The following is a 27,579-nucleotide window of genomic DNA, read 5'->3' as shown; positions in this document are numbered from 1 at the left end:
GCCCTACTACTGTGCAATTGTTTGGTCCATTAAATTTACTTCTTATTATAATAGTATTGGCTATGTTAGAGAATATTAAATATTTCTAAACTACTGTATGACAAAATTAATATTAAAAGTTTTGGGTGAGTCCTTATACTATTTGATATGAGTAGGAGGAAAAAAGAAGAAACATAAAAATTGTCATTATAAATTAAAGTGTCTTATAATTATTAGAATTTTTAAATTTACCTTAGAGAATATGACTGATTGCTCCTACTGTCAGTGTCTTCTGTTACAGAACTGTAGGAGAGAAATTGAGTTTGTTTTAGGAATAGAAAGCATTGTCATTTTAAAATTAAGACAAATAAAACAGGTAGGTTTAAGTTAATGTCCAATTAGTATATGCCAGATTTAATTTTACATTTCATATACTACTCAGTGATATATTCTGTTTTATAATTCTCTAATTTTAAATATTTACATTAAAACCTTCAAAATACATTGCCACCTAAAATATATTCATTTGAGTAAACTGCTACCTAGTTTTTTAATTTTCATCTCCCCAAAGTTACATAAATAAAAATGCTAAGTATTTTGCAATAGTTTCATACTGAAAACTTAGTATATAGAAAAAATAGCCTGATAATATATAGTAGTGTTTTTCTCAAAACCTAAATAGGAAACAATATAAGCCCTTACATTGTATAAAAAACCTCCCAATTTCCATCAAATAAGCAATTAAAGAATATTATAACATTTACTAATGGGGTATCTCCAACTATTATTTATTTACACTGTGATGCTTTATATATATTATATATTTGGTTTGAGGCCAACACTCCTTTAGCTCAGGACTTATTCCCATTCTGTGCTCAGAAATCACTTTTACCAATATTCAGGTGACCTTATATGAAGATGGGGATAAAATCAGGGAGAGTTATGTACAAGGTAAGTACTTTAGCACTTGTACAATATCACTCTGGGTCCTACCCTACTTCCTTAAAAAAGAAACACAACACCTATATATGTAACTGTTCTACTTTGGTAGCATCTTAGCATATAAATTACTACTTTATGGCTCTAATCCTTTAGCCACAGATCATAAGATTTGTTTAGGGACAGAGAGAGTGCAAAGATTAAGACACGTAGCTTGTCCCTGTTCAATTCCCAGCACTGGACATAAACCTCCCAAGTATATCCAGAAATGATCCCAGAGCACAGAACAAGTAGTGGCCCTTAAAGAGCAATGGTGTAACCCCAGTATCCTAAGCCAAACATAAAGTAGATTTTAAATGGCTAACTCAGTATGTATAAATCCACACAGAGCATATTGAATTTTAATATTTTTGTGTAGAGTGACATTATGGCCAAGACATATGTATACAGAGTAACAATTTTATAGACAATGTAAAGATATAAGAAGAGGTGTTACAAATTATGTATACTTAGTATAGAGAAACCTAATTATGTTGCTTTGCTTTTGCTTTGGAGTCCAAAGGTGGCTGCTTTTAAGATTTAATCCTGGATCTGGGTTCAGAAATAATTTGTTGGAATTTTATGAGGTCTGTGATAGAACCCCGAAAGTCTGCATGCAATGCAAATAAATGCCTTACCTTCTGTACTATTGATTCAGCCCCAGAATAACTTAATTCTGAGCATCTAATTGATTGTTGCCATTTTTTCCTTTGATTATACAGCATTTTTTAAAATATATCTTATTGAAAACATTGTGATTTACAAAGTTCTTCAAAGTTGGGTTTCAAACATATGATCTCACCACCAATGTTGACCTCCCTCCACCAATGTTCCCAGAGTACATCCCATGCCACCACCCCAGTCCCCCAGACTGCCAACATAAAGGCCCATTTTAAGTTTTGATAGTTAACATTTGGATCTTGTGATTTAATTGCTGTTGAGTTTGGCTTGGATATTTATTTTGGTCCTTTTTTAACACCACCAATGCACCTGAGATGACTTGGATCCTGGTTCCAATTCTGTCATATTTTTGTTTTTTCTCCACCACTCAATTTTTTGGTTCTACAATATTTTTACCTTCAGAATTCTAAAAACATAGTTACTCCACAACTTGTGACTGATTTTTGTTGTTTGTAATCAATAATACCTCTAGTATAATTTTTTTCTTTCACAAGTTAGGATAATTTCTATCAAGTGTTGTAACTTTTTGAAGATATCTTCAATAAGAAAATAGGAAGCCAGAGACCATTAACTTCACTCAATTTATAACACTTTATCATGTGACTATATAAATTAACACATTTCTAACTTTTATTTGTTTTTTTTTTTTTTGTTTTCATATTTGTGCCACACCCGGTGACGTTCAGGGGTTACTCCTGGTTTTACGCTCAGAAATCACTCCTGGCTTAGGGGAACATACGGGACGCCAGGGATCGAGCCCAGGTCCATCCTGGGTCACGCCTTACTGCTGTTCTGTTGCTCCGGCCCCAATACGTTTCTATTTTTGACAAATATACTGAACTTAGTTAATTTGTGTTCCTTTTCTTTTTGTTATTTGTTGTTGTTGTTGTTGTTGTTGGGCCACACTCCGCAGTCCTCAAGGGTTACTCCTAACTCTGTTTAGAAATGATCTCTGGCATGCTTCGAAGACCATAGGGATGCCAGAGATCATACCTGGACTGGTGGCATGCAAGGCAATTGCCTACACACTGTGCTGTTGCTCAGCCCCATAATTTAGCCAATTTCTACTAACATTAGTATCATTAGTAAAATTAATTAACTTGGTAAATAGTACTATTGGTGTACTTTTATAACATTTTATTGTTTTCTTTTACATAAAAAGAAAACAGAAAATCTAATTTTATTGTGAAAAAATGAGACTTGTCATTGTTCTTTGTGCATTTAATTTTCCTAAATATCCCTGAACAAAACTGAGATTTGTATGGTACAATTTTTTTTATTTTATTATAGCACTTTTTTCATTTTTTCTAGTTTTATTTTTAATGTTTTACATTTATCTTCATTTAAGCATCTTGATTATAAACACATGTATCATTGGATTTTAGTTATACAATGGAACACTCCCCCTTCATCAGTACAACATTCCCTCCACTAATTATAATAAAAAGAAACTATGCATATTCTTTCATTATAACTTTAAAAACATGTGAACAATATTAATTATTTATAAGACTAATGAACACTTTGTTGCTTTCCTCACTCAAAGCCATCTTACATTGCTCTTACCAGCTATTTGTTCTCCTCACAAAACTTGTTTCTTTATCTCTATCAATCAATTTGGAACAAGTTGATGTTAATGAAATGGGAAGATGCTTGGAAAGTAGGCAGAAATTCCTAAAGCAACTATAACCAAGGTAGCCTAGTATCTGGAAAGCCACTGAAGATTTTTTGAGTAATTTGAAGTGTTTCTGGGCTTATAAAAATATTGTCTAAAATTCGAAACATAAGTATAATCCTTTACAAATATCCTATGTTTAGTAGGCTGAAGGCTATTTTAAAATTACATGTAATGGGGCCAGAGAGATATCAAGGAAGTAGGGCGTTTGCCTTGCATGCAGAAGGACAGTGGTTCAAATCTCGGCATCCTATATGGTCCCCAAAGCCTGCCAGGAGCGATTTCTGAGAATAGAGCCAGGAATAACCCCTGAGTGCTGCTGGATATGACCCGAAAACCAATAAAATAAAATAAAATAAAAAAGTATAAATAAATTACATGTAATGTTTTAATATTTTTTGCATTTTTGCTTTCATGTATTTTACTTAATAAATTCCTTTAGGCATCATGGTTTACAAACTTATTAATGTAGGATTTTTATGCATAAAATATTTTAATAGCATGCAAATACCAGAGTGTTTCCTTCTTTGCATACTTATCTGGTGTCTCATTCTCTTCCCCTTTTGTGTTAAGTTTACACTAAAAACTACTTTTTAGTTTTTGCTGCTATTGAGTATTGATTATTGTGCCACCATGTTTCTTCATATTCTGCATATGAGAAAGATCATTTTGTGACTGTCCCTCTTTCTCTGGCTAACTTGACTCAGTATGCTCTTCTCCAAATCTATCCGAACTGCAGCAAATTACTTGATTTTATTTTTCCCCTAAATCCAAGTAGTATTTCTTTGTGTATATATATTTCATTGTATGTGCATATATATATATATATATATATATATATATATATATATATATATATATATATATATATAAGTTTTTTTAATCCAGTCACTTGGATGTTTTCCAGATTTTAACTACAGAGAAAGTGGTGAAATCAATATAGAAGTAAAAATGTCTTATCAATACTGAGGGAGCAGAACTTCTAGAACCACAAAGAAAGACTTCATTATAAGCTCCACCCCTTGACTTGTGTAGAAACCAAGACCTTTAGATACAGAGGTCTGACTTTATCACCCAGGACGAAGCAGAGGTCTTTTAAACAGCATGAAAGCACCAAGGGGAGAGTAAATGAACCTGTACGGAGTCTATAGTTAATCCCATGACAATATACTCCAAGGGTGGAGAAACCCTGTAACTCTTAGGCCAAGGGGATTCCTTTTCAAATGACCCCAATATTTACTGTGCCTGTGCAGGAGGGGGAAAAAAAAGCACAAAACAATTTTTCTCCTTTTTTTATTTATCTATCTAGTTTTTGTCGTTTCCATTGTTTTGATGTGGTTATTGAAGTTGTTATCTCCATTTATATTTATATATTTATTTTCTTCCTTTCTTTTCTTTCTTTATGTGCTCTTTCATGTTTTTATTTCAAGATCATGGCTTTTATGTGGTGCTTACCTTTATTGTCGGAGTGCTCACTGGATATTTTATTTGACACTTCTTTTTGTACTGTTGGGGTGATTCACCTTTTTCCCCTTCATCTCTCAAACCTATGATGAGAGCTTCTAGAAGGACTCCGCCCATTTTTGGCGTATTTGATTTTTACCCCAGTTTATTACTTTTCTCTTCTTCAAACAAAACTATGTAACTTGATCTATCTAGTCCCGCCTCCCAATTACAGGAGGAAATAAGGGAGCTACCAAGACCAAACAGGTGTAAGACCACTAAGTAGCAAGTTAGGCACAGAGGAGACCACGTATTCTCTCAATCCCGGGAGTGAGGGAGGAAGATATGGGAGGTAGGATGGGAACGGAGGTGTAGGGAGAACAATTTGGTGATGGGAATCCCCCTGACATTAAGTTAACATGTACCTAAAATATTATTGTAAACAATATGTAAGCCACTACGATCAAAATAAAAATCATATTAAAAATGTCTTGTAAAAACAAGAATTTTTGAGTTCTTAAGATAATTGCCAAGAAATAGAATTGCTGGATCAGATGAAAGCTCATTACTAGTTCTATTATTTAATATTTACTTACCTTTCAGTATATGTTTCTTCTCTATTCCAAAATCTTTTTATTTTGTTCCATTTGAAAGCAATGATAGTAGTTAAAATGAGTAAAGGTAGAAAAATGTAGATACTGGTCAAAAGTTTATTTCCTTGACGAGTAACAGGTCGAATTACAAGATATTCTCTACTTGCTAAAAACATAAGCATGTGTTTGATTTTTTTAAAAAATTCATATTCAAAGCATTCTAGAAATTTTCTTAATAAACTGTGATTAAAACAATCACAGGTAAATTAACTAAAAACTGCTATATAATAATCTATATTAATATCCAATTTTACATTGTATAATTAACACTCATTGTATTTAGCAAAACTTATTTTTCACCTATTATAGCAGTCTTCCTTATGTGATATTTTCTAAAATATGTTATTCTATTATACTATTCTAGTTAACTGCAACTTATACTTATTAAGATTACATTTTGATTTAATTTTTTTAATTTAAATATTAGTGAAAATAAAAAGATGATATATGTTTTTTATATAACTTGAGTGTGACTGACTAAATGGTGTATTTTATAACTTTGAATATATGAAGGAAAGACATGTCAGACAATATCACTTAATGTAGTATATATATAAAGAACAAAACAAGAAACTAGATATTATTCAATGAAAACAAACTTTTCAATTCTGATGACAAAATGAGTTAACAAGGGTAAGAGCTATTTTGAGAAGCGTTTTATATATTAATTGTGGAAAGATTATATATTGGTTGTGTATGTACTTTGGAAACTGTGTTTCTTTGAAGTTTTAGAACACTTAACCAATAATACACTTGCACTCATACAAGTTAGAATCATAAACCAAGTTAAAATAGAAAATTATGTAGGAAATAAAAACATAGCATGAGAATAATATCAAAGACAATAGAAATGAGTGGAGGAGTGCAGTTAGTTAGGAATAGTTTGGAATGATTACTCAGGACAAGAACTGGATAATAAAATTAAGTAAAGTGATATGCATGATACCCTTTCAGTAACAATATATGAAGTCATGTTGCTTAAAAAGGTAAAAGGAAAAAATGAGATAAAGAATATATATACATATATATCTATAGGAAGTTATGTATATATACCGTTATAGGTATATATACATATATACAAATATAAGGTATATGTACATATATACATACATATATACATACATGTGCATATATGTATATATGAGACATATATACATGCATATAGATAGTTTTGCCAATAGAGCTCAATACTGGTGAAAGGATCTCTGTATGATTGAATGAAATAAACACAACTATCAACAACTCTCTATTCTGTATTTCACATTTAAAAAAATTGTATTGCAAGTTTATATTGGCAAATATTTGTATTACATGATATTGTTTTGATTTTAATTATATTATCAGAAAATCAGATATTCTTGCATATATTATAAAAACATTACAATTAGAATAGTAAAATAGATGGCAATGATTGAACAGAATAAATTTGAACACTAAATATAGCAATTGTATTTTCTACTAAAAACTATAACCTATGAATTAATATATAAATATAGATTAATTTAGTGATCTTGCTATTAAAATTTACTTTAGTCATTCATTTGAAAAGCAAAGTTCAACTATATAATTTATTAGAAGTGATCAAGGCTAAAATTATAATCATGATCATATTTCATAGGTAATTTTACTCATAGGCAAAGTATATCTTTCCAAGGGTGTTAACATGGTCTAGGTACTAACATGCATGAATCCAATTCCCATCATCAAGACTTCCTCCTGGTGATGATGGTGATGGTGTACAATTTGGAGGACTATATCCAACATCACATTGACAATGAAAGAGTTCATTGCAAGTCTAAAACCAAAATAAAATAATAATTAAGAATATCTTATGGAAATTTTAAAATAAAGTATCTTACATATCATGTTAATTTATATAATGAATAGAAGTTATAATAAATGTATCTTAATGTGAGAAAATAAACATGAAATTTAATAAATGCCCATATAAAACATTTTCAACTATTGAGGGATAATTCCTTGTGTTTAACATTTTTCTTTTGTGAGAAAACATTTAAAACACAATTGAATTATTTTTGATGTAGAAATCATAATATACTAGAACTCACATCTATAAAAATTTACATTTTGTAAATCATTCTAGATTTTAAAAATAATTGAGTCAGTAACGGAGAAATTTTCTCACTTGAGAAGTTTATACACTTCAAAGAAAACATTGACTAGGAAACAGGTCACGCACAGAATGGGAGAAACTATTCACCGAAAACTCATCTGATTAGGCACAAATATCCAAGATATACAAGGTACTGACAGAACTTAACATGAAAAAATATCTAACCCCATCAAAAAATGAGAAGAAATTAAAAGATATTTCTGTTCACATGGCCAAAAAAGCACAATGAAAAAATACTCCCCATCACTAATCATCAGGAGATACAGATTAAAACAACAATGAGGTAACATTTCATGCCATAGAGACTGGCACACATCACAAAGAACAAGAACAATTGGTGTTGGTGGGGATGTGGAGAGAAACTCTCATGTACTGCCAGTGAGAATGACCCTGAGTTCAGCATTTCTGAAACAATATGGATATTTCTCAAAAAACTAGAAATTGAGCTCCCATATGATATAGCAATATCACTCCTAGTATGTACATTAGGAACACAGTAATACAATACAAAAATTACTTCTGAACTCCCATGTTTCTTGCAGCTCTATTTATAATAGCTAGAATCTGGAAACAACCCAATGCCCAGCAAAAGATGAGTGACTAAATAAGCTGTGGTACATCTACACAATGGAATACTATGCAGCCATTAAGGAAAAATGAAGCCATGAAATTTGCCTATACATGGATGGAAATGAAAATTAAAATGCTGTGTACATATATACACAGAATAGTCTTACTAATGTAATAATGTAATAAATATTACTTGTAATAAAAATAAATACATTATGGTAATAAAATATATTATGGTAATACTACACAAGTACAATAGAGATGAGGGCCAGAAGGACCTGACCATAATATGAAGCTTACTAGAATGAGCAGTGAATGCAATTGGAGGCCTATTTGCACTGAGAACTACCATGATAATGACAGTGAGAGAGAGCAGTAGAATACCTATCCAGAAGACAGGTGGAGAGTGGGGAGGAGGGAAATGGAGAACATTGGTGGTGGAAAAGATACATTGGTGAAGCTTACTTTAATACAATGACTGAAACCCACCTACCTACAAACATTTATGTAACCACAGTGCTTAAATAAGTTGTTAAAAAATAAAATAATTGATTCAGGTTAAGGATGGAAACATAAAATTATTCACATTTTCTTTACACATATAAAGTTATGTATAAAATAATTATGAGAATAAATCTGAGAAACATCTAAGAATGAGCTCCCCAAAAAGAACAAAAATACTTCCAAAATGTGTACAAAAAATTATAAATGTTGAATTCTGAAGCAACTTCACCTATCAGGAGTTATTCAAAAGTAATAAAAAAAATTTAAAACATAAGTAATCATACAATGAGGCTTATATAGCATCCCAACCTTTTTAAAAATAATTTTCATTGTGACCAAAAATTACAAGTCTTTTACAGTAATATTTAAGGTACATAGTGACAAATAATTAGGGCCATTCCCACCACCAGTGTTGTCTTCCCTCCACCCGTTCTCAGCATGCATCCCATACTTCCCTCCTTTGCCCCATGGACTGCTAGTATGAGAGGTTTCATTTGTGTATAGCTTGATGTAGATTGGGTATCAATTCTGGTATTGTTGACTTTAGGTTTGGTGCTTAAGTCTGATTATTTTTTTATTTCCACTCAATGTTCATAGAACTGGTAGTTCCTAGTACTATCTTTTTTTTTCTCCTCAAGTTAGGAGAAAAAACAAAATTATTCAAGTTCTGTGGTTCTGTTGGAAAAAAAATGAAAGAAGAGGGGAAAAAGGAAGAAAGCTAGAGCTAAACCAAGATCACTAATTACAAAAGACGGACTATGACAACCACGACTGGGAATAAGCTTTCCTGGGACCAATAAGAAAGATACTAGCCTATGCTTTGGCCTAGGATTTGTACAAAAACCAAGATCTCTAATCCTGAATTCTGATTTTGACAACCGTGATTGAGCAGAACTTCTGGTGCCATAAGGAAAGACTCTTTTCTAGGCTTCAGCCTAGGATCTATGTAAAAACCAAGATTACTAATTACAGAAGACAGAACAGATCTTGTCAAATCATAACAAAAGACTCTATCTTAAATGTCGTCCTATGATCCTTTGAAATACCAAGATCTGTAGCTACAAAAGACTCAGTTTGTCATCTACAACTGAGCAGAAAGTTTCCTGGCACCATAAAAGTCAAGACTTTGGGGTTGTGAGAATGAGCAAGTATGGAGCCCGTAATTGCTCCCGTAACACTTTGTGTCAAACATGAAGAAACTCTGTACCTCCTATAGGCCAAGGGAATTCCCTCTAATATCCCCAATACTTATTGTGCCTATGCAAAATAAATAAATAAATAGATAAATAAATAAATCCTTGTCACACCAGAACATCTTTTATTTTTCTCTTTTTCTTTCCCCCTCCCCTTTTTTCCTGTGGTTGTGGTTTTGGGGATGATTTGTTGTTGTTGTTGTTGTTGTTGCTGCTGCTGCTGCTGCTGCTGTATTTTTGGTCATTGCCTGTCGTTTTATTTTGTTTTGTTGTATTTATTTTTGAATTTGTTTTTTTCTTTTCTTTAATTTTTCCTTTCTTCTTCTGAACTGATATCTATAGCCCAACCCTTTTTTATAAGAGAAAAGTCTTCAAAGCATTGTAACTTCAAAATTAACCAGGAGATCCTGAAGATTCTGGGAAACAGAGTTAATTCTTAATGGACAACATGTGTACATCTTAGTCCAGGACCTAACATAGACACACAAACACACACATACACACATACTCAAGTTAACAGACATCTAAACCCACATAAAAATAATTTGCTAAGATCTCTACAGAAGACTACGACAAATGCAACTGAGTAGAACTTTTCCTGGGACCATGAACAAAGACTTGGGTTTGGACAACAAATGAGCCCAGAGCCTGTAGTCAGTTGACAGTATGCTTCATGGGTAGAGACACCCTGTATCTCTTAGTCCAAGGAATTTTCCTTCTAATTTCCCGAATGTTTACTGTGCCTATGCAAAAAAATAAAACCTTGCCACATTTGCCTCCTTTTAATTTATATTTTCTAGATAGGGGCCCCCACCTTTTTCATAGAACCTTAGAACATGAATCATTTTGTTTTACCTCATATTTCTATGTCTTCCTACAAATTGAGAAAAGAAATGTGGATACGACCTAGTGGTCAAGTGTTCTCAGGTGCATCAAGTGGGAAAAAATGATCAGAAATAGATATCCAAGCCAAAGTCAACAATAGAACCAAGACCCAAACTATAATAAGCTAAACACAAACTGGACCTTTATACTGGTCCTGTGTCTACAGGGCTAAGGGAGGAGGTATGAGATGCATATTGTTATTCTGGTGGAGGGAGGTCAAGACTGGTGGTGAGTATGGCTCTAATTCACTGTCACTATGTGCCTGAAATACAACTGTGAAAGACTTGAAATTACAATGGTCTCATGGTATTGGAATAAGGACAGGCCCTCAGATCAGTGGAATAGGCTTGAATACTCAGAAAATGTTCCCCAGACATACAATCACCTAATTTTTGATAAAGGAGCAGGAAATCCTAAATGGAGCAGGGAAAGCCTCTTCAACAAGTGGTTCTGGCACAACTGGATAGTCACTTGCAAAAAATTTAACTTAGACCCCCAGCTAACATCATGTACGAAGGTTAAATCCAAATGGATTAAAGACCTCGATATCAGACCCAAAACCATAAGATATATAGAACAACACATAGGCAAAACACTCCAGGACATTGAGGCTACAGGCATCTTCAAGGAGGAAACTGCACTCTCCAAGCAAGTGAAAGCAGAGATTAACAGATGGGAATATATTAAGCTGAGAAGCTTCTGCACCTCAAAGGAAATAGTGCCCAGGATACAAGAACCACCCACTGAGTGGGAGAAACTATTCACCCAATGCCCATTAGATAAGGGGCTAATCTCCAAAATATAAAAGGCACTGACAGAACTTTACAAGAAAAAAACATCTAATCCCATCCAAAAATGGGGAGAAGAAATGAACAGACACTTTGACAAAGAAGAAATACAAATGGCCAAAAGACACATGAAAAAATGCTCCACATCACTAATCATCAGGGAGATGCAAACCTAAACAACTATGAGGTACCACCTCACACCACAGAGAATGGCACACATCACAAAGAATGAGAATAAACAGTGTTGGCGAGGATGTGGAGAGAAAGGAACTCTTATCTACTGCTGGTGGGAATGCCATCTAGTTCAACCTTTATGGAAAGCAATATGGAGATTCCTCCAAAAACTGGAAATCGAGCTCCCATACGATCCAGCTATACCACTCCTAGGAATATACCCTAGGAACATAAAAATAAAATACAAAAACTCCTTCCTAACACCTATATTCATTGCAGCACTATTTACCATAGCAAGACTCTGGAAACAACCAAGATGCCCTTCAACAGATGAATGGCTAAAGAAACTGTGGTACATATACACAATGGACTATTATGCAGCTGTCAGGAGAGATGAAGTCATGAAATTTTCCTATACATGAATGTACACAGAATCTATTATGCTGAGTGAAATGAGTCAGAGAAAGAGAGAGAAACATAGAATGGTCTCACTCATCTATGGGTTTTAAGAAAAATGAAAGACATTCTTGCAATAATAATTTTCAGATTCAAAAGAGAAAAGAGCTGGAAGTTCCAGCTCAACTCAGGAAGCTCACCACAAAGAGTGATGAGTTTAGTTAGAGAAATAACTACATTTTGAACTGTCCTAATAATGAGAATGTATGAGGGAAATGGAAAGCCTGTCTAGAGTACAGGCGGGGGTCGGGTGGGGAGGAGGGATTTTAGGACATTGGTGATGGGAATGTTGCACTGGTGATGGGTGGTGTTCCTTATATGACTGAAACCCAAACACAATCATGTATGTAATCAAGATGTTTAAATAAAATATATATAAAAAAATAAATTACAATGGTCTCAATAAAAAATTTAAAAAATGTATTATTATAGATATATTAAAATGTGCTAATCCTGGAAGTACCTAGAATGTGGAAAATTATCTCTAGGAATACTCTCCTAAAACAGAGGTAATAGAATTATAAAATTGTTGTCTAGAAGCTTCTGGACATAAACCAACAATGTAAAAAACACTAAATAAGCATATTCAAAATGCAAATAAAGTTTAATGAAACAAATAGTACATAAACATAAAGAAACTGAACAAAAACTGAATTAATTTGTTTTCAACAATTTTTTCAATGTTAATGTCCTGAACAAAAGGCACTGATTATTTCAATGATCAGATCAAAAAATTAAATATAGGAAAAAACTTCATGACTGATCTAAGAGAGATGCTGACAGCTAATTAATTCTAGGTAAGCTAGTTTGCTGCCAGACCCAGATCTCTAAAGCCTTGTGTGATGGGGGCAGATCAAGTCTCCACCCTGACAAAAACCCAGTATTTCATCTGCCCACATCTGTCTCCCACACCAAGTTCAGCTTCATGAAAGATTTAGCAGAGATGCAGGCAGCTATTTTTCCCATATCCATTGCTTCTGAAGTGTTTCCATTTCCAGAATTGAAAGCCCAGTAGCAGCACAGGAAAATTTAGATGGGATGATTGTACAGAAGTCACTAAATTCATTGAGTTCAAATGAGTAACACAGAGGACTCAACTACCACCTAACAGCTGGCAAATCTTCGGATACTTGCTTCAATAATATCAATGTCATAGATATGTTGTAAGAAGCAACATAATGTACATTATTTTGTGTCTGCTGAGAGAGCAAGTTTGGAGGATGTATAAGAAATTGTGAACAATGGTAGAAAGCTAGTGAGACTGGCACTGAATGTCTGAATCAACTCTATGGGAACAACTTTTTATGTCAGAGTGTTCAAATAAAGTTTCATACAAGAAAAGACAATTGAACAGAAACGTTTGTTAGCAAATGAAAGACTTGAAATGTCATGACAGACACATCAGTTACACAAATGAATAGTTACCATCTTATAATCAAAAGAATCTACAGGAGATAGATTCATATAATGAGTAACATAATTTCCTATGACTTAGCCAGAGGAAGTAGACAATTTTAATCAAACTATTACTAATAAAAAAACCAAAGTAGTAATAAGTAATCTAAATAAAAATTAAAGTCTCTGTTGTAAGTAGTTCATCAATTATTTTTACTTATAAATGGAATGTTTCTCAAGAAAAAAACTTTCTCACAATTAGAATAGCAATTTTCATGATCAGCTTCTCTGAGACATTAACGTGATACCAAAGTCTTAGACAGACATTTCTAAGAAAATATTAGTATTCCATGTGAACATAGACATCAGCAAAATCCTAATCAAATATGACAATATATAAAATGAATCCTGCATCACAGTCAAGTGGGATTTACCCCAAGCATGCAAGAATAGTTCAACACACTAAAATCAATTAATGGGTATATAACAATAAATAATATAAATATTAAAATCATATGGTCATTTATTTAGATGTGGAGAAAATATTTAATAATATTCAACTAACTTCTCATTCTGCTGTCTTTGACTCTTTGCTGCTACTTCACTCTTTATCTTAGTTCCATCTGTCCTTTTATTTCCATGATGCTTTAATGTTCATTTTTAGAGATGCATAGTATTCCACTGTGTATATATAGCACAGCTTCTTGATGCATTGTCAGGGACCTGACAGCCCCACACTCTTGGTCTGCTTCTGCTGCTGCTTTGCAGAACTTCCTGGTATAGCTGCCCTGGAGGCCCCCCACCCTGAGGGCTTAGGAAATGAGTAAAAAAACAAGAAAAAGTTAGCACAAATTGTGCTACCTAACAGGATGCCTGAGGAGGTTCGCTAAACTATGTTGCCAGCCTTGTTCCTGCTGACCTTTCAAGCATGAGTTAAGAGCTAGGTTTAACTTTATGTTTAGTAAAAACATTGGGTAATTGTAAATGTTTTAATGGTAAATGCCTTCATGTTACACATTTCTTTCCGCAGGCCCATGTGGCTTGATATATAAGCTCTTTGAACTTTGCAATAAACGACTCTTGATCAGATTCTTGTCTTGAGTCCTGTTAGTTCCCCTCCCCAGTTCTTTTACAGGTTAAGTCCTCTTCGTGACCCACAAATAACTGGTGACCCCCGTCCCTGTGGGCAGGTTTGGGTGGTCGCAATGCATTCATCTATAGTTGGAATGTTTTCATTTGGAATGTTTTTATTTCTTGGGTATTATACTAAGTGCAGCAATGAACATATGCATATTTATATCTTTTCAGTTATTTTTATATTTTGAGGATAGTTGCTAAGTTATATTGCTGGATCATGTGGGGGTTACATTTCTATTATTGAGAAATATCAGTATTGTTTTCCACATATGTTGAAACATGATATTCTAATCAGCAATGTATGGGTAGTCCTTATTTGTCACACACCTGCCAGTACCAGTTTTATGTATACTTCTTGCTATGTGTTATTCTCACTAGCCTGAAGTGCTATCTCAGTGCTGTTTTGATTTGTTATTTACTAATCAGAAATCATGTTGATTACTTTTAATTGACTTTGATCACCTGCCTTTTTCTTTATAAATATGACCATTTCTCACTCCATTTAGAAATAGTGTGATTTAATTTTTGTTGTTTTGTACTTTATATATCTTGGATATCAATTGTTTAATATGTTATATATAAATATTTTCTACCATGCACTGAAGTGTCTTCATTATATTCTGAGTTTCTTTCACTTGCAACTTTACATCGTGATGTCAAACTTGTTTACTTTTGTTTTTTTCTGTATGGCAGGAACTATCACCAGAAAATAACTACCAATGCTGAAGCCTAAGCCAGAATCATCTCAATAGCATAAAATTAAAATCATTCTCTCTGTGATCAAGCACAAATCAAGGACATGCACTTCTTCTGTTTTTATTGGATATAGAAGTTTTTATTGGACTAGAAGTTTAGCAATTAAAAATAGAATAAGCAAAACAAATAAAAGGGAGTCTAGCTGGCAAAGAATTCAAGCTACCCTTATTTTCAGTTGACATGATAATATACTTAGAATACTAATGATTCTGTTAAAAAAAACTAGAAACAACACAGCAAAAGTACATGCTAAGTACTTTGCTACATGTAAAGTTAAACCAAAATAATTGGTTATCATTTTATGTGCAAATAATGGAATAGAGTGAAAGATATCAGCAAGTCCATTCTATTTAAAATATTTTCCAAAAATACCAAGTCCATCTGAATCAACTTAATAAAGAAAAAACTTTTACCATAAAAAACAATTACCATGAAAACTTGAGTCTCCTAAATGAGAAGGAAGATCTTTTGGAAATGGAAAACATTTCATGTTTTCCAAATAAATCCCATGTATATTATAATATACAACCTAAATTCCAATGGCATTATTCAAGGACATAAAATTTGTATAGGAGGACAGAGCATTTGTACAGCAGGTACACAGGCCTTACACATGGTTGACCTATATTTGATTCTCTACACTTAAAGGGTCTCCTAAACAAGGAGAGTGATCCCTAAATGCAGAGTCAGAAATAATTGGCCCAATTTTTTTAAAAAAAGGTTTATATATAATTATAGAAAACTCTTAATAATCAAATTCATACTAAGAAATAAGAAATTGGGAAGTATATTACCACCTAACTTGAACCTATATGTTACAGTAATTATAAAATATGAGTCTGGAGTGAGGACTTACTCTTCAACCAATGGATTTGAATAAATTAGCCACAGACCAAGATATATGGTTAGAGAATTTTCAACAATGGTACTTTAGTATATGAAATGGGGTCAAGATAGCCTCTTCAACCATGGTGTTAGGTAAAACTAGAAACATATGTTTGGAGATTATTATCTATAAACTCAAAATGAATCAAATGACTTCAGACCAGACTAGAACTTATAAAATATACTGAGTAAAATATAGACAGAATGCTCCAAGACTTGACTTCGAAAGTGTTTTTAATGATGTAATTTCATTGGCAAAATGGTAATCAAAGACAGAACTAAAGAGCTTCTGCAGGGCAAAAGAAACACAGGCTAAAACTAAACAACATTCAACCGAATGGAAGAGAATATTCATACACAATACATCAGATATAGGATTAATATACAAAATCCTAGCAATAATGTGCAAATAAATAAGTGTATGTTATAATTGTATAAATGTATAAGACACTTATCGGGAGACACAAAGATGAACAGCAGATAAAAAATGTCTCGTTATCACTTATTATCAAGAAAACCCAAATTAAGATTAGTAAAATATCTCACATCAGAGATAACTGCACAAATCAAATAAACTTAAAAAAATCTGTTGCAACATGGATGAAAGCAAGTTACTTAAATGAAATTAAGTAAGAAAAGAATGAACACTGCATGATCTAATTTATCTATGATATACAGAATAATGGCACAAAGAATTCAAGTTATCAAAGAGGGGATATACTTATGTTATCATTGATTCTATGTTACAGAGAGGAGAAAGACAAAAAAGAGGAAAAATGAGGGAGAGGAGTAAGAAAAGGTGAACAGGAAGTAACGGGAAGGAGCAAGGGTAAGGACTTCAGGAACAAGGGTAGTGTAAAGTTGTGGCAAATATAATATAAACCATATAGTCAACAACATTGAAGTTTGGAGACCCAAACTACACCCACCAAACCAAAAAATATGATTTGTCAAATATTGTTTAACAATTAGATGACAATTAGGTACAACCAATGAATATGATAATATTTTCAGAAATAAAATAGTTAATTCACAAATAGAAGGGTTTAGAATTAGACTTAAAGATGGATTAAAAATTAGTTGAAAATAAAAAAAAAAATCTTAAAATTCTGGAATATGTAGGTTCTTCTGAAGAAAAAATTAATGAGACAGGTAAAAGTATTACTCTTCCTTAATTACTAACAAAACAGATAAAGCCTTAATATATCAGGAAATATTAGTCACATATTTAAGGTACAGAAATGCTTACAAACCATAAACAGTTTACAAAATTTATGAACAACCAAATGCTAGTTTCAAATGAATGGAGGATTTAAAAGCAAATGCCAATAACTTATTCAGACTACAGAAATAAATAAATGCTAATTCAGGATGTTGTTAGATGATGTAAAGGAATTTTAACAGTTGAGAAAGTAGTCTGAATATAATATGAACAAAAATAAATTTATATTACATTATAGGTATATTAAATGATTTATATTTTCTCTAATAAGTATATTTAAGAAAATTTAAGTAGTGTATATATCAGTTCACCCACTTTTATTGATCACAATTTTAGATATCAGATAAATAAAACAAAAAATATATATACAATAATGTCTATTTTTCTCTGTAAAAATAGTTAAGTAAAATTTAATGCTATCTAAATGACAATAAAACAATGCCTTTCCCATTGCAGTACAAACATTGTAAGTGTTTTATCAGTATTAATTAACAAATAAACATTCATAACAGTATAAATTGACAAGTAAATTTCAGTAGTTATCTTATAAAGCCTGAAGACAAATTGCTTACAAAATTTACATACGTAAGTGTAAAGGCATTTATACTGTAATTTGTTTTCAAAATAAAATTTACTTACCAAAAAGCTGAACCATTCAATAAATATTATTGACATTATTTAACATAGTCATATCTAAAAATAAGTAATCATTACATACCCCATGCCCACTGCAATGTGTACTAGAGATACAATTGTCTAGTATATTTAATCCTTTTCGATATTCTGTGACTGAAATGCAATCTCCTCTGTTACAAAACTGTAAGTTAAAAGGACAACAAAAATTTAGTTTGGAGAATCATCATGAAAAAAGAGATGTTAAACCACGTACAATAGCCTACACTGTATTAAGTTCACTGCAAAAGTCTAAATAAATGCATAAATTCTTATATAATAGAGTCCCTTTAATGACATTTACATACCTTTCCACCTATTTTCCTTTTGTACTCACAAATAGATCTTATCATTAAAAATTGTATACATGAAATATGTTCCAACTGCGTCCTCCTTTGAACATGTATTATTTTGTTTCCCAGTCCTATTGGTTGGAATTCCATTTGCAGGATCTTTATTCTGTGACCATACAGGCTTACAGACATACTGCTCTATTAAGGAATGCTGGTCTAAAGAACAGTTTAATTCCAAACATTTGTTTTGTTTCACTGTATCGATATATTAGTAAACTACAAAGATTTTCTTTTCTAATTTAATTACTTTACAAGAATAACTCTCTAGGTTTCTGTAGGTAAATCTGTTGTTTCAAATAAAATATTTTATTTTTATGTCCCCAAACTAAGTATTCTATTCTGTATATATGTCATATCTTATTTGTCCAATACTCTGAAAATGAATTGTATATATTAGTATACTAAATAGAGGTATAAACATGCCTTTTAGAAGCTTTTATTAAAAATCACTGAAATGTGATTTTTTAATTGAGGAATCTCATTTCTTCTTTTCATAATATCTTTGTCAATTTACTAATTTCACTAATATCTTATCTTCTCACGTCCTCTTTAACATTTGTTTCATTATTTGGAATAATAGTCATGCGGAGTTATGAAGGGCTCTCTAATTATTTTACCTAATTATAAGATGATATGAACATTTTTATGTCCCCATTGTATTATATGTATGCATTTTATAAAAAACTTGTATTCTCATAAAAGACACAATTTCCAAAAATATAATAGATGCTTCAGTAGACATTCCAATTCACTATTATTTCCACACACAATCCAAACATATTTTTTGTTGATTTATTTGTAGGGCCACACCCAGAGAAGTCCTGGTTTATTCCTACTTCTGTGCTCAGGGATCATTTCTATCACAGCACAGGGAACCATATAAAGTTGAAACCCAGCTGAGCATGTGAAAAGCAAGCAACTTACACACTGTGTTATCTCTCCAGTCACCGAATAGAATTTGTATTTTTAAATTTCTATACTGATTTCTCACCGTGACTTAGAAAGCAAATTTATATATCATTTTGAATAATCTTAAAATTGTATTTAAGAAAAAAATAGCTTGTGTCAGATAAGCATACTAAAAGGTATGACTAATCTATAGCTGTCATTCATTTTTCTTTATTATAATACATTATAACAGCTCTATGTCAACATATATTTATATCTAAAATTAATTTAATGTCAGAAAGAAAATGAAATTATTTTAGACTCCTTATACAAATATATACAATTATTTCTAACTTATGTGACAATATATGTAATAATAATTTTTACATCAGATAATACTGTCAGTATCAAAAGTAAGTGCAGCATTCACTTATATTTTTATATGCTTCTTCACATATGTTCAATTTCATGGTCTCTTTGTACTTATATATATTGGGTATTTTATGTGTACAATTAAAATGTATGACTATAAATTTACATATATATTATAACTACACAATGTTAGGATATAGCATACAGGGGTCCCCTGTTTGTGACATCAGGCTTGGAAAATCCACGAAACTATGCCTGCCCAGTGGGGCCCAACTGTGAAAAACTGTGAGTGCTACCTGTGTATGTCTGTCTACTGTCCTCTTGCGTGAAACTCTTGGGAGTGGGGCGAAAAGAGTCTCCAGAAAACTCGCTCTCCCAGAGGCCATTTTCAGGGTGGGACTCCAGAACATAAAAACCGGCTAGCTTTTGCATATGCTTTCCATAACTATCACCAGAGAAATGTAAATCAATATTAAATTTGATTATCACCTTATACTAGTAAGAATTACATTTCTCTCTAGCATGTTCTCTCTTTTGTTCAAAAGAACAAAAACTATCAGGGATTTTGAGGAACATTCTTCACTTTTGGTGAGAACGTTGATTGCTTCAACACTTTAAAAAACAATCGTTTTAAAATATTTTTTGACTGTTGTCAAAATATGGAAAACTGAGCTTCCATATAACCCAGTGATTTCACTTCTTGACATGTACCCCAAAAAGACATTGGTGTCCATGTGTTCACTCCAACAATATTCACCAGAGTCAAGAACTGAAAACAAAGTGTTCAAAAAAAAGCAAATGAATACAGAAATCGTGGTATATGTACAAAATGGAATACACTATAAGAGATTATTTCATGCAACTTGCAACTACATGGATGATATTAGGTTACAAGTCAGAGGGAGAGAGACAGATGTATGCTTTGTTTCATATGTGGAATATAAAGAAAAATAGCAACGTAGCAACAAATAGCCTAAAATCATCAAAACTGAGGAGTGGTACTTTAAATTTACCTGAGTGGGGGTACAGGGTAATGGGAGTGTCCTTGAGACAACAGGGGAAGGAAGCCGACACTCAGGCAGAAGATATTGAGGTGGATCATTATACACATAAAGCTATCATTAAACAGTTTTATTAACCTCTCATCTCAATGAAATTGAAAAACAGATTCTGACTTTTAAGATTGTAAGGTGGTCACTGAAATTTATAGAAAACTAATATGTAAATTGGGGGGTTGGGCCACACTGCGCTCAGAAATCACTCCTGACTAGGGGGACCATATGGGATACCGGGGGATGGAACCAGAGTCTGTCCTAGGTTAGTTTCATGAAAGGCAAAACAAACGCCCTACAGCTGCGCCACCTCTTCAGCCCCCTAATATGCAAATTTTAAACTCTATCACTTCCTCGTTCTCATGCATACATACACACAGCATATATAGAAATCAAGTAAAATGTATTTACCTTTCCATCACCACACATTGTGCCAGTTTCCACAACAGTAATATCTTTACTTGTTCTATCTCTTAATGATGATGACATACATACATGTTCTCCACGGAAAGTATATTGAATATCAAGAGTATTGCTTGTTGCTATATGTGTATGTGTCCAATGACAAACTAACTTTCCGCAAAGTAGATTTCTGGTAAAGGCAAAAGGGAGTTCTCTTATGTCATTTAGAAAGGCAAATTATGCACTAACAGTTAAAGATATGAGTAATTTTTAAATATGACTTAGATTAAAAATACAAAATCATCAATAGTATATTATCTATAGAAATACAATATGGAAATTAATATACTTTATTCTTTTAAGTAAATCTCTTTGAAATGCAAATAGATACATGCATTCGTAAAATGTACATTTTTCTCAATACTCACTCAAAATTACATGGACCTTCCTTACAGTTTCCAAATCTATCATTTTGTGAATTCACTTCTTGTGAACATAAATATGTTGAGACCTTAGCAACTGAAAATACAAATAGTTTAAATTACTTATTTAAAATTATATTAACATTATATAACATTTTATTAACATTTTATGTTATTAGTTTTCTTTCTTTCTTTCTTTCTTTTTTTTTTTTTTTTGGTTTTTGGTTTTTGGGCCACACCCAGCGGTGCTCAGGGGTTACTCCTGGCTGTCTGCTCAGAAATAGCTCCTGGCAGGCACGGGGGATCATATGGGACACCGGGATTCGAACCAACCACCTTTGATGCTGGATCGGCTGCTTGCAAGGCAAACGCCACTGTACTATCTCTCCGGGCCCATGTTATTAGTTATCAAAACAATTTTAATTAAATCATGAGCTAGTTAAAAATTATTAATGGTTGAATTTCAAACATAAAATGTTTTTAAAACTCATCCCTCCACCAGTTTTCATTTCATGCCACCAATTTCCTCAGTTTCCCTTCTGTCCCCCACCTCCAGCCTGCCTCTATGGCACCTTAGTAAAATTGTGCCATGCATTATCACTTTATTTTCTGTGCCTATGCAAAACAAACAAACAAACAAACAAAAAACACAAAACCTTGCCACACCAGCCCTTTCTTCTTTTAAATTGATATTGATATCTCCTAGAAGGACTCCTCCCAGCTTTCTTTTCTTTTCTTTTTCTTTTCTGTAATTTATTTTCCCAATAGAACTACAGAACTTGAATCATCTTGTTTTGCCTCATAAATTGAGGGAAAAAAGAAAAAGTGGTAGTACCAGGAGCAAAGAGTCGGATGAACATTGAGGGGAAATAATATATGATCAGACCTAAATACCAAACCCAAATTCAACGACAACAGAATTAAGAAACTTAATCTACAAAAGTTATATACAAAAGAATCCTGTTACAGTAACAGGTCAGGGGCAAAAGGGGGAGATATGTGATGCATGCTGAGAACAGGGGCGGACAGAGGACAACAATGGTGGTGGGAATGGCCCTACTTCACTGTCACTATGTACCGTAAATATAACTTTGAAAGACTTGTAATGCACATTGGTCTCAATAAAAAAATTTTAAAAATTAAAAATAAATAAAAAGAATAAGTTATATAATAAATATCATTACAAAATATTTTAATAAAAAGAACAAATTTAATTCAGTACTGTATACCACAAAATATTGTGACTATTCCAAAAATTAGGAGAATAATAGTTTAATATGTGCATATAAATTAATGTAATATGCTAGACGGCATATTACCATGCCATTTATATGATAGTTTTAAAAAATAAAACATTTGGTAAAATGTAATTCTTATTTATGAAAAAGTTTTAAATAAGACAGAAAAGAACACAGTAAAACATAATAAAGACCATATAAAAAACCGCATCAGATATTAAATTCAATAAATAAAAAATGTAAACTTTTTTTTTAAAGCAGGAACAAACACCAACCAGAGTGATAGACTAGGGGCTAAGGAACTTGCATTGATCCCTGGCATTGTATTTGGTTGCCTGAGAACCATCAAGAGCCATCCTTGAGAACAATCAGGAGTAAGCCTTGACTAATGTGCTGATTCCAAATCGAAAAATAAGTAAAGAGAAAGAAAGAGCAGGAACAAATGTAGATACTTCATTCTGTCCTTTTCTATTTAATTTAGTGTTAAAGACTTTAGAAAATTACAAAGGAGCCAGAGAGACAGTACAGTGAGTAATAGGCTTGCCTTTCAAGAGCAACAGTCAGTCAATCCCCTGTGGGAAGAGCCAGGAATAAGTGCTAAACACAGCCAAAAGTGGCTGAAAGAAATAAAAATCTATTGCATTTCTATAGAAGCAGCATGAGTAGAACAGGAATTTATTTCTTTTGATGAAGAAAGATAGATTTTATTGAAACTTATTTAGAAAGATATCAAGGGAGACATATTTTAGTGAAAACACAGTCAAAAGTAAGATCTCATCACAGATGGGTGTAGTCCAAAACAAACAAACAAAAAAACTTGGTACATTTAACTTGTAGGAAATAAATTTTAAAGATGATCAAAAATATATAAACAAACCTTTGACAGTAATCACAAAAAAGTCAAAAAATTGGAGAAAGGGTTGCAAATCTTTAAGAGATAAAATTTTATTTTTAATTTATTTTAATTTAAATTATTTATGAATTAACTCAAACATTTAACTTAAATCTTATTTTAAAATAACACATTAAGAAATGGAAAACAGGGGCTGGGTAGGTGGCGCTGGAGGTAAGGTGCCTGCCTTGCAAGCACTAGCCAAGGAAGGACCGCAGTTCGATCCCCCGGCGTCCCATATGGTCCCCCCAAGCCAGGGGCGATTTCTGAGCACATAGCCAGGAGTAACCCCTGAGCGTCAAACGGGTGTGGCCCAAAAACCAAAAAAAAAAAAAAAAAAAAAAAGAAATGGAAAATAGGTGGCGCTGGAGGTAAGGTGCCTGCCTTGCAAGCGCTAGCCAAGGAAGGACCGCGGTTAGATCCCCCGGTGTCCCATATGGTCCCCCAAGCCAGGAGCAACTTCTGAGCACATAGCCAGGAGTAACCCCTGAGCGTTACCGGGTGTGGCCCAAAAACCAAAAAAAAAAAAAAAAAAAAAGAAATGGAAAATAAAAAATGGAAAAATGAGTATTTTCCTTCATAAAAACTAACAAATTTACTTATTCTCCTATTCTATAATTAAAATATCATTACAGGTTCCAGTAATCACAAAATTTTATTCCAAATTTGCTTATTTGTCAGGATCAATTTCTGAGTGCAGAGCCAGAGTAATCCAAATCTGCTTATTTGGCACTGTAGTTATTAGATCCATTCCATTTTATCTCTTGACATTTTATAGATTTGCTCTATTGTAGTTTTCAATTTCACTTTTAAATTTGATTATAAAAATATCACACTTTATGACTATGAAGTGCTACTAATTTTAGTAAAATACAACTTTAAATTAAATACCAGACAAAAAGATAAATATTACATTTTCCAAATAACTTTGAACACTGTTTATCTGGATCTTTGCATTCTCCATTATAGCAATAGGATGTGAAATTATTGCATGGCTCTAAATCAAGAGCTTTTATATTAGGACCACATGATTCAGATATTCCACTGCAAAATTCCGGAAAATCACACAAACCAGTACTTTCCCTACAGAGAAATCCTCTTTCTTTTATCTGTGAGAAAATGGGAAACAAAGCAATATATTGAAAATGCAAAAATAAATCACTGAATTTGTAATTCCTATTTTAATTATTCTACAATTGCACTCCATAAGAATATATTATAAATTTGCTTAAACAATAGGATATTTGATAATGCAAATAATATATGCTAGATTCTGTTATGAACAGACAAAAATATCTTAAATATGTAAATAAAATACTGGTATATTATATGAACTTTAGTGAACTTCAAAAACACATGAGGTAAGAAAGCTATGTACAACATATTATATATGTAAACTCAACATAATAAATAATCTGAAAATATGTAATCTATAGGGAGAAAAGATCATTGTTAATTTAAAATGATTAAAAATAACTGGTTTATAGGTAGGAATCTTTTGATTACTGATTACCTTGCCTTGGAACAATATGCAAGTTATACTTATAAAGCACTATATGTGAATGACATCACTGGCTTAATTTAAAGGTTAGTTAAGATGTTTCACAGTTTTATTTAATTTTTTTGTCTCTTTGGCCCCTTTGTAATTTTCTAAAGAACTTAAACTTGTAAATAAGTTATAATTTTAAAAAAATTAATTGTATGATACTTACAATTATCTGATCTGATCTGATTGGCAAAGAAATTGAAACAAAAACAATGTGGGAGCTGGAATACAGCACATAGGGAGCTTTTCTTGTATGTGTCCCACCAAATTTTGTTCTCCAACATCTTATATAGTCCCCCAAGTACCTCCAGGAGTGACTCCTAAATGTAGAGCATTTCCAGGTTTGGTTCCCAAATAAAACAAAAAATAAAACAACAAAAAATGTATAAAATTAAAATTTTTCTGCATGTACAACATGAGTGGATATTGAAGTTACTAGGCATAAATACACAATAGAAAAGTACATGGCTGTAAAGAATTATAAAAACATGCCATTTGCTGAAACTTGGAATTAGAGGATTTCTCATCAAGTGAAGTGAATCAGAAAAATACTGGATGATTTTACTTATATGTAGTATATAAAATAATTGGATAAGGGAATGCAAGGTATCAAAAAGAAGATACCTAAATTAATCTTGAACCTAGAATATAGAGATGAGGACAGGGGTGGTAAAAAAAAATCAAAGAAGGAAGTGAGAACAGAATGATTGGAAATCAGGAAAAGGTGTGGTACATTTATATATCTAAATCAGAGCAAACACAGAAAAACTTTTACTATATTGTTAAGTTACTGAAGTTACTTAAGGCATGAGATCCAAACTACAATAACCAAAATTTAAAAATGTGTATTTTCAAGACACAGGCTAGTGGTAGAAGTGAATGTAGGCATGGTGGAAGGTTAACTTTGATAATGAGAATATGATGGAACATTTTATTTCCAACCATTAATTACAAATAACTTTAAATAAAAGTGCCTTAATAAAAATATATTTAAATACCTTTTTGAAAGTTACTATAGTGAAAATATTCTATCACTAATATTTACAAAGAAGTGAATAGTATGTTTATTCTCCACTTTGGAATTTTTTTGACATTTCAACCTGAGATTTTTCCTTTTCAGAAGTAGTAGAAGAATTCTCCCCTCTACTTCTCTCTAAATTCATATTTTCTAAATAAAATCAACTTACTTTAAATGTATAGCAATTTATAAAAATAGCTGTTATTTTTATATTTTTATTACTTAGAAATTATTATATTCATAAAATGTGCTAACTTCAATGCTAGGTGCTAGCTGTTCCTTTATTTATAAAATTCTGTTTAATGATTATATTTCTTTGTTTGCATTTCTACAAGTATAATTCTCAACCTACTCAATAATCAGAGGACTAAAATTCATAAGTCTGTCATAACATAGTATATTTCAATCAAGACAATAGTAGCAAATAATCTGAATTTTGAAACAAGCTTCACACATATTAGACACATGAAGAAAATAATTTTTAAAATTTTCAGAGTTAAGAAAACTAAATAAATAAAGGCTAAAATGTAGTATAGTAGATAAAATGTTTTTCTTTCTGCAGACAATCTGGCTTTTATCCTTTGCAATACATATATACCTCAAACCCTTCTAGAAGTAATCTTTATACAAAGCCAAAAGTACATACAGGTGTGCCCCTTCCAATACTAAAAAGTGAATGCAAAAATGACTTAATTAGCCCTATATAAACAGGAAGTCACTCATCTTTGGGGGAAGTTTAACCACTACAGTCTGAGAGAACAGATTATAATCAAGAGCAATAACAACTGATAATGAATGGACATACCAGCATATATGAGACAAGACCTCCCACTTTATATCAGAAAACTTTACATACATTCTCAGTCTCCAGTTCAGTGATTTATGAAAATTTTCAGTCTTGATTATATTTAATATTGGGTCAGATAATTCCCAGGTAAATCTGAGCATGGGTATGGGCTAACAATGGTTTCCTGTTAGCTATTAGGTCTAGAAAGCAATGCAGATCTATTGGGTGCTCTTAAACATCAGATACAATGTGTTGCTTAGACTGGTGTACTATTGGAATGATTTGGCACTGACAACAGTAAATTCTGGGTGATAGCACTGGTCTTTTATCCTAGGCTACAGTTGACCTAATAAGATTTTGATAGTAAAGTTCCAGCAGTGATCTTAATTAACACAAAATATTTTTTAGGTAGAATCTACAAATAATAGT

General features: G+C 32.2%; 1 protein-coding gene across 1 annotated transcript in view; it reads right to left on the bottom strand.

Moving 5' to 3' along the window:
• Positions 1-227: 227 nt before the first annotated feature.
• LOC126007258 (A disintegrin and metallopeptidase domain 3-like) overlaps positions 228-27,579 on the bottom strand; it is an 82,385-nt gene continuing 55,033 nt past the window's right edge. The window contains exons 12-18 of the mRNA XM_049772715.1: positions 24,713-24,908; positions 21,676-21,766; positions 21,257-21,437; positions 18,227-18,325; positions 7,090-7,204; positions 5,353-5,515; positions 228-282 (exon numbers count right to left, since the gene is read on the bottom strand). Coding sequence (XP_049628672.1) covers positions 228-282; positions 5,353-5,515; positions 7,090-7,204; positions 18,227-18,325; positions 21,257-21,437; positions 21,676-21,766; positions 24,713-24,908 — 900 coding nt within the window. The remainder of the gene's footprint in view (positions 283-5,352; positions 5,516-7,089; positions 7,205-18,226; positions 18,326-21,256; positions 21,438-21,675; positions 21,767-24,712; positions 24,909-27,579) is intronic.

The sequence above is a fragment of the Suncus etruscus genome, chromosome 4 (assembly GCF_024139225.1).
Source record: "Suncus etruscus isolate mSunEtr1 chromosome 4, mSunEtr1.pri.cur, whole genome shotgun sequence".
Lineage (NCBI taxonomy): Eukaryota > Metazoa > Chordata > Mammalia > Eulipotyphla > Soricidae > Suncus > Suncus etruscus.
This window is presented reverse-complemented; position numbering and strand designations above follow the sequence as displayed.